The following is a 9211-nucleotide window of genomic DNA, read 5'->3' as shown; positions in this document are numbered from 1 at the left end:
CTCTGCCCCAAACGCCTTCACAACACCGTACAGAATTTCACACACTCCCCTCGGGCCCTCGGCTCGGAGCAGGAGGCACCTGAGCTGTTTGTGACGGACAAACTTGCAGCAGAGGAATTCACAAGATGAGCAGACCGGAAAGTGGGCCTGTCAATATTTTAGGAGAGTTTAGGTATCCACATTACTGTTCTGTGTTTGTATGGTATGTACAGTGTAAGATAATAATTTAATATTTAATCGGAGTTTGAATAAAGTGAATTGAATGACTGAGCAGAATGGACTTGATTTCCATTCGACTTCTCAACTCTGTGTTTAAAAAAAGCTTTGTTTGTTGTTTCTTATTTTCTAATATCAGATATTTTAAATAATATAACATACACTCAATCTCCCTGAAAGTCACTAATTCAAACTGCAAAACATGCATGAAACCATTAGGGCAGCTGCAACTTATTTTGATCTACTGCAGACTGACGCTGATAATAGATGATAATAGATGGAATAGATCACCAACATAAAGGAAAAGGCAAGAACAAGAAGTGCAAAGGGTTGACAATGACATAGAGTAGAAAGATATATCAGCTACAGTCCGGCTGCTGAAATATACATGATGTGAGTGCAGGTTTAGAGTAAAGCACACAAAGTGGTGAAGTAAATCAATGTTGACTGACACTGACTGTGATAATGGGACTTTCTGACTTTCTTGAGTTACTCGTGTTTCTGTGTCATATATTCAATCTGAGACTGAGAAACAATATTCTTTCAAGCGAGAACAGTGTAGAGCCGTGGACAAATGGTTATTGGTTAAATTATTTTCTGTTTAAATATATAATATGTAACAATTCTTCATTAAAATGTCGAAAAGCAACTACTACTATGTTGTATATGAAAAGAGCGTGGCCTCTCTTGACCTTCAGCGAACATGTAGTCACCTGTAAGGAATAAAAATGAGTGCACAGTTATTTTTATTTATTTTAGGGGGAATTTACATTCACAAAGCAAACCATCGTGATGCTGAAGAAGAGGTTAGTGGGAATCATCTGCTCATTTTCATTTCAGAGACAATGGTTGACAATTTCACAGGAAACATGAATATGAAGCACTGAAGCACTGACAGATATGCATGAGTGATTCCTCCTGCACAAGGACAAAAAGACCACGACCCCCAACCCCCCAAACACATGGTGGCCGACCAGCTGTCACCTCATTAGAGAGGAAAAGACCAGGGCGTCTCCACGAGCTTTGTAATGACACTTCAAAACTGATTGAGTTCAACTTCAATACACAACAACAACAACGTCTTCAGGCGGCGAGAGGAAGAGAAAGAAGAGAGGGAGGAGGAGGCTGGGAAATTACAGAAGGAGGAAATGATTTAATATGATGATGGTGTCGATGATATCATCCTTATTGTACTGAAAATACATTTACCCAGAAATGAAGGAAATTACAGGTACAAAACCTTCTTTCATGGACAGATACACCTGAAATATTTTTTGTATACAACATATAATTATACACCACATTACTGTAACTTATATTTGTATATACACTCAATAAATATAGATTAAAAAGGGTTGATGTGGACATTTGTGTATTTGTGTGTCTCATTGGCACAATAACTCAAGTCCTTGTACATCAGACACATATTAAAGCTGTGAAAGTTGCATGTCAGTAAAGCTGCTGAGATGATTTGTCATGATCACATTGCATGATGGGAGAGCATCCAGTGACGTCACGATGATGTAAGAGGAAAGAGGTGGAGAGAGGCTGGAAGAGAGAGAGGGAGGGAGAGAGAGGGAGGGAGAGAGAGAGAGAGAGAGAGAGAGAGAGAGAGAGAGAGAGAGAGAGAGAGAGAGAGAGAGAGAGAGAGAGAACAGATGTAAGTGGCTCGTCTGTGTATTTTAGAGGAATAATAATAAAAAAGCAGAACAACACTGTGCGGACGTGTGATGCATGAAGCTGTGTCCGCCTGTCTGCAGCTCTGATGCCGGCACATCGCATCCTCCTCTCCGGCTTCCAGAAGCAGTGAGTGTGGGGGGGGGGGGCGCCAACAGGGAGGGGTCCTTCCATACCCTTCCTCTTCCTCCTCCTCCTCCTCCTCCTCCTCCTCCAACTCCTCCTGCCACCCGGCGGTGTGCGGGCAGCGATGGCCACGGGAGATGTGTCGAAGAAAGCGTCGGTGAGGAACGTGGCGGTGGAGAGAAAGAACCTCATCACCGTGTGCAGGTCAGTTCCCCGTCAGAGAGGAGGATGCTGCTGCTGCTGCTGCTGCTGCTGCTGCTGAGCTTTGATTGGTCCAGATGTTTATTCTAAGTGGTCATGTGTGATGTGACTGGGATTAATAAGAAAAAAAACGTTGGATTTGGTGTTTAATTCTCACCACAGACAACATATATAAAGTCTATGTGACATATTCTGACATCCATGCCTATGTCATCCCTATAATAAGTCATTAGAATGAGCCCATGAAGCCACTATGTGCACCAAGGACCTTATTTGACAGCTGCTGGGTTTTCTTTACGTAAAATATGACGTTACGCAGACAGTGTTGGAGTTTAGCGTTGTCATCCTTGTCAGGGGTTGATGTGTTTCCTACCAGCTGATGGCGTGGTTGCTATGACGACAACCTTCCTGGGGCAAGGACTGGCTGGCACCCCAGGGACTCAGTGCAGGGAGGCAAGTGTGAGGCTTGTCAGGTCATTGGCTCAAACTAGGCTATTTACTTTAGCCTACATGAGTATATATACGCCTGTGAACTTCTCAGTGCACACGTAAAGATATTTTTCACTAAAGAGCAGCATGTGTTCATGTAGGGATCCAGCACACGTGCATTTATTCAGGCAGAGATGGAGGAGACCTTGAGAAAAGACAGCAGATGTTATTCTGTGGCTGAGGATGACCTCTGTTTCCAAATATAAACACCCACAGTCAGTTAGTAACAGTCCTACACATTATTGTCTAGTTTGGCGGAAATCAGTGTAGTAGTTTTTGTGTAATCCTGTTAACAAATAAACCAACAAACAGAAATAACTACCTAAAATTTCCCATCCACTAACATGGAGGAGGCAGGTTTTATGACTTATGCTGCTGCCAGCCAGCCAGCAGGGGGCGATCAAGGTGATTTGGCTTCACTTTCAGGGAGCTGTCACGTCGTCCATCAGATGGTTTATTGTGAAAAAATAACCTCACCTGACTCGGCAGTGCTCGGCATTATCTTCCTTCAGCTCATTGTTTTGGTTTTATTTTGATCTCACTGCTCTCATGGCCTTGTTTTCCACTTCCTGTTTCCTCTGAATGTTCAGCCATGACTCAAGCCATTGATTTAAAAAAAATACTAATAATAACTCAAGTTTGTTCCATGAGTCTGTTTTAAACACAGTTTGAAGCCCAAGTCGTATGAGTGCAAGGTCCAGTCACACCGTATGTTCCGATCCACTGTGTGTGTGTGTGTGTGTGTGTGTGTGTGTGTGTGTGTGTGTGTGTGTGTGTGTGTGTGTGTGTGTGTGTGTGTGTGTGTGTGTGTGTGTGTGTGTGTCACGTCTCAGTGCTGATACACTGAATACACAGGGGATTGTCTCTTGCTTTGAGGTCAGTCAGCCAATTATTGTCTTGTATCTGGCCTCAGTCGGAGCAGCTGAATGAGACATTGTGGCCTTTGGAACAATGGGCGTGACATCACTTGCCTCAGTGGCTTGTGTTAGGATAAGCATTGTCTTATTCACACACACACACACACACACCTCAAACTGACTGTGTGTACTGTGAAGTTCTCATATGTTTCACATGGAAATTGTCAAGAGCCAATTTTCTAAACATTTTCCAGAGTTATTGTCTGAAAAAGGCTATAAACAGACAATCTCTGACTAAAACATAACATCCTTGGCAGAGATAATGAATTGTCAGCATATCTGACATTATTCTTGTGCCGGCTTCAGGGTTGTGTCCGACTACTTGGAGTTATTTGCTCCATATGGCTCTTTTCAACTACACAGGATATCCAACAAATAACATTTGGCAGGTGTTCTTGCAGCAAACAGACTCGATGAATTATTCAGTCTCCAGGAAAATATTTAGGAGTGGTCATTTCAGGAGAAGGACGAGCTTTAGCCCGGAATAAACATAGAACTATCACAGAACATAAGGTTATGGTACGTGATGCATATATTACAGCATGAGGCCACTTCCTGTAAAGCTCATCTTCCTCACAGATGGATGACGTCTGGCTTGGCTGTAAAAATGGGACTGAGCAGGAAATGGATGGCTCAGTGTGAGGGCTCACATTAGAGTTACACAAAGGAATGACATTGATAAATACAATTAAGATTCACACTCAATAGATTTAATTATTGTTTTTTAATTAAATTAGACTTTAATTTATTCACCAAATGAGTTTATATAACAAAAAGTGTGATTATAGTTTTAAATCTTGTGAAGAAAGAAAAGCAATAATCTTTTAATCTGTTCCCTGACTAATGAATTCCCATCATGACTTTATTACAGGGAACCACACTCTTTGTTTAAAGCCTCTGTTTCTCTCTCTCTCTCCACCACACACAGATTCTCAGTAAAGACGCTGTTGGAGAAATACACAGCCGAGCCCATCGATGATTCATCCGAGGAGTTCATCAATTTCGCCGCCATCCTCGAGCACATCCTCAGCCACCGATTCAAAGGTGCTTATCCCGTAATGAAGAATAATAGACTGACATGTTAAGACAACTCGATATCAAAATCATTCTCAGAGAAAGTTTGTCAGTATCAAATCTGTTATAGCAAGAGATGATTCTTGATTCTCGTTATTTCTTAGTGGAATCAAATAAAATGGTTAATTGAAAATAAATTGGAACAATATTGCTGTTATGTCTGTTTGCTTGACATTTAAAATACTGTGCTCATGTTACATATTTTCTTCAGGCTCTGGCAACTGGTTCGATGGACAGAGGAGTTACTGGGACTACGTTCGCCTGGCATGTGCCAAAGTCCCCCACAGCTGCATCAGCAGCATCGAGAGCATGGAAAACATCAGCACCTCACGAGCCAAGGCAAGTCTCACATAGCGACATAACGGTAGTGACGATAGTATAAATGGTGACATTAATAAAGAAAAGCAAAGAGAGGGAGGAAGGAGGAAGAGTTTCAACACATATAGTAAAGCAATGATGCTCGAATCTCTTCATCAGACAATGATCATAAACTGTTCTAGCTAAATTAGTCTCTCTCTCTTTTCTAGACTCTACTTCAATGAGTTGTTTCAGTGCTACAGCAATTTAGTTTAATGTAGCAAATTTCATATTTTAATATTCGGTTCTGTACCTGCGTTCTGGCGACACCTAGTGGCTGGAGGCATTATGTTTTCAGGTTGTCCATTCTTCCGTCCCTTTCTTGTGAACACGATATCTCAATAGCGCCTTGATATATTTTTTTCAAATTTGGTACAGACATTAAGTTGGACTCAAGGAGGAACCGATTCAATTTTAGTGGTCAAAGGTCAAAGGTCAAGGTCATTGTGACCTACGATGTCCATTTTTTGCCACGTGAACGCATCATTTTAACCATACTTTGAGAGAATCCTTTCAAATTTTGCACAGATATTTACTTGTGGATTAAGATTAGATTAGGAAATCAAAGCTCATGTTGTCCTCACAAAACATAAGTATTTGGCCTCTTAAATATGATATCTGAATTCTGCCTTCAGACAATTTCCTCACATTTAGACCAATTGTCCCTTGGACTCAATATATTAAAAATAAATTATTATTTCTAGATATTTCGGTTTGTTTGTGAAGATGTTTTTCTTACACGTTGGTGACCTCTGCAGGGCCGAGCCTGGGTGAGAGTCGCCCTGATGGAGAAGAGACTGTCTGAATACATCGTTACTGCTCTGAGGGACAGCAGAACAACCAGGTAGGAGACACCTAACAACTACACAGCTGCATCACCACATCGTCACTAGAACCATGTTCCCACCAGCTCGTACCTGTTTCTTTTAGGAGGTTATACGCAGAAGGAGCCATCATGTTGAGGGAGGAAGCCACAGTTCTTACGGGGATGCTCATAGGTCTCGGAGCCATAGACTTCAGGTGACCTTGAAGTTGACCTTTAAACATTTACATTTGATTGTGTTGTTTGTCTTTAATTGTTATTCCCTCTGTTTGATTTCTCTTCCACAGTTTCTGTCTGAAGGGGGAGGCCTTGGACGGAAAATCTGCAGCAGTGATCGATTACACACCGTACTTGAAATTCACACAAAGGTATTTTCATTGACACTGTAGATAAATACTCATCTAGTAGTGTATATATTTAAAATAACACATTTTCAATTGCCAACAAATGTTTACACTCTATGTCACAATAACCACTCACAGGAATAACTCTCATAACAACCTCTACATACTAAGTCAACTAGATACTGGATGTTTTTGAAATAATTGTCCTCGTCTGTTGAAGCTACGACTACCAGAGTGATGATGACGATCAGCACAGTGTCGACAGCAGCACGAGCGATGACAGCGTCCCCGATCACCCCTACGTCCCCCTGGTCACTGACCAGGAGAGCTGGAGCACAAAGTGTCGCAAGATGGAGCAGAGGTTCAAGATTGTCAACGCTCAGAAGGTAGGCGGCCATCTTTTGATGTTTGAACTATAGAATCGATGTTTAAAGATGGACGACAGGGCTCCACTTCGTACTGGAATCTCGGATACAGATGTTGTCCATCTTTATATACAGTCTATGGTTTGAATATACTAATGAAAATATCTCTTAAAGGAACATTTCAATCATTTTAAAGTGATTAACAAGTTCTATCTTGTTTCATTTGTAAAACACAATCAAGTGTAAATGCATCAGCTGAGGGTGGATATTTCTTTTCACTCAGCGTGGATGTGTGTTGTCAGGGTTACCTGGAGGAGCTTGTGCGCCTGCGTGAGTCCCAGCTGAAGAACACGGAGTTGGAGAACAAGAGGCTGAAGATCCGGCTGGAGGAGATACAGAGCCAGAGCCATCTGGAAAAGAAGGAGCTGGAGGCCATCGTCCTGGAGCTTCAGGAGCAGCTGTGAGTGCAACGGACACTAACGGTCCCAATGAGATTTTGGAGAGCTGATTAGTTACAGTAAAACGTTTGAGGCATGGCTGATCCAGAAGTCTGGATATGATAAATTCTTTATAATATCTTCAACATGGCTGAGCTCTTCCTTCACGATCCCCAGGACAAGCTTGATTCCATGTGATTCCAATCATCTGGCCAAAAACCTCTCGATACCCCTGATCAACCAGTGGCCGGCACTCCAGCCGTACAACAACCAAGAGAACGTCAAGCTGTTCCGCAGGTTTGACTCCTGGTGTAACTTATCTCACATGCAACACATGGAGATCAGTTGTTTAGGGTTATGGAGGATTTCTGCTCCTTCGTGACAATAACAATAAATAAATTCATACACTACACACTAAGACAAAGATGTTGCATCAAGTATTGTTCATTTCTGCTTCTCCTGCAGGAGGAGCTTCCCCAGCACGGAGCTGCTGTCAGTGGAGCTCAGCCTGGATTCAGACTCTCAGAGGATGGGGAAACAGAACGGAGATTGGTGCACAGGTAACATTATACAAAGTGATATAGTGACTGTGCCACACTGTGTTTTTGTGAGTTAACCTGTGAGTAACTGACTTTATGTCCGTCCCACCCCTTCCAGAAAAGGACTACACCCCCTCCATGATGGGCCTGTGTGGGTCCTTGGCCTCGATCCCGAGCTGCAAGTCTCTAACAAGCCTCAAGTCCACTGAGTGCCTGGTTAACATCAGCACAGAAAACAGTCCTGCGCTCTCTCCCAGCTAGGGGGCGCCAAAGAAACACTGCCAACCACTCAACAAACAGACAATTCAAAAAACAAAAAGAGGACTTTTGGTAGGCGGACAAACGCGTTGTCTTTTCGCGACCCTCGAGTGCGTCCAGTTACCTTTTACGCTCCGAGCTCAGCACTCTCTCTAGCTTCACCTTTCAAGCGTTTGAGGAAGAGTGGCCTCCCCCGTCTGGGACTGTCCCAACAAAGACGCAGGGATCAGCTGCTGTGCTGCCCGACGGCCTCCCTCACTTTCACTGTCTCTCATTGTCTTGACATGATTAAGCCTCCTGGAATGCAAACAACTGGTTCATGTTTGACCTCTCTTGCATCACCACACTTGATTTTGTGCAATGGCGGTAATGCATCTGTACTGGTCGCGCTCATCCAAACTCACTGTAGGGGCTGTTCTGTATGTACCTGTCTGTTTGTCAGTGTCTTATCAGTCTGTCAGTGTGTCTGCTGCAAAATACAGGCAGGTCTGTTGAGCTGTTTTAGGAAACAGAAAGAATGTTTTGCCATATTACAAGAGATAAAAAAAAAAGGAGGTTGTTGATGTGCCGAACCAAACATGTGGCTACAGGTTGTATGAATTTGTATAAAAATTAACAGACGTAGCTTTATGATGTTAGGATGAATGCCAGTATAGACCTTATTCAATCATACAGTAGGTTAGATACAGGTTTTGGGGATGTGACACAAATGATCTGTGAGGTTACCAAGGTTTGCAGGGGCACTACAATTTGAACATAAAAAAAATAAAGATGTAATATCTATTGCATACAAATGCAAAATGCATTGTGACTATGCAGCGTGAATGTTTTCATTGTCTTTTTCTACAAACCTGGCTCGATAGAATAGTTTGAGAGAAATGGTGAATGTGTAACGTGCGTGTGTGTCATCAGGTTTTTGTTTTAATTTGTGTCTCCTTGTGATCGTTTCTTTTTTGTGTTGTAATTCATTTTATGTCACGGAGTACTTACCAATATACTTTAGCATCATGTAAATTGCAATCTCATGCGGTTTTGGTGAGAGTTGGGTTATGTTGTGTTATTTAAATCTGCAATAAAACTGCCTTTTTTTGAAACATTAAATACTGGCAGGAATTGGATGTGTATTCTTGTTAGCATTGATGCTACTGATGCTTCACTGATGCTACTAACACCTCTTTTACACCAATAGTAGTGAGTCTATGTGGGAATTTTAAAACCGCTGAAAAGGAGCAATGCTCGAAATCACAAACGCCCCGAGAACTGAGGCGCTCTTTCACCTCTACATATATTATTTGTAGATGATATACAATGTAGAGCACAGGTCAACAACATATTTATAGACATGTAGGAAGCTGGTTAAGTATAAGATAATTATGAATCAATGACTT

At 42.1% G+C, this 9211-nt stretch overlaps 1 protein-coding gene across 1 annotated transcript; it reads left to right on the top strand.

Moving 5' to 3' along the window:
• Nucleotides 1–1811: 1811 nt before the first annotated feature.
• On the top strand, nt 1812–8919 carry LOC117752727 (RUN domain-containing protein 3A-like). Its single transcript, XM_034570323.1, has 11 exons — nt 1812–2223; nt 4555–4670; nt 4912–5039; nt 5816–5901; nt 5988–6077; nt 6168–6248; nt 6445–6610; nt 6892–7049; nt 7204–7323; nt 7492–7586; nt 7684–8919. The coding sequence occupies exons 1-11, from the start codon at nt 2144–2146 to the stop codon at nt 7824–7826; spliced, it is 1263 nt and encodes a 420-aa protein (XP_034426214.1). The 5' UTR covers nt 1812–2143; the 3' UTR covers nt 7827–8919.
• The last annotated feature ends 292 nt before the right edge of the window (nt 8920–9211 follow it).

This window comes from Hippoglossus hippoglossus, chromosome 19, assembly GCF_009819705.1.
Source record: "Hippoglossus hippoglossus isolate fHipHip1 chromosome 19, fHipHip1.pri, whole genome shotgun sequence".
Lineage (NCBI taxonomy): Eukaryota > Metazoa > Chordata > Actinopteri > Pleuronectiformes > Pleuronectidae > Hippoglossus > Hippoglossus hippoglossus.
The sequence above is the reverse complement of the archived record's forward strand: the minus strand, read 5'-3'. Positions and strand labels throughout refer to the sequence as shown.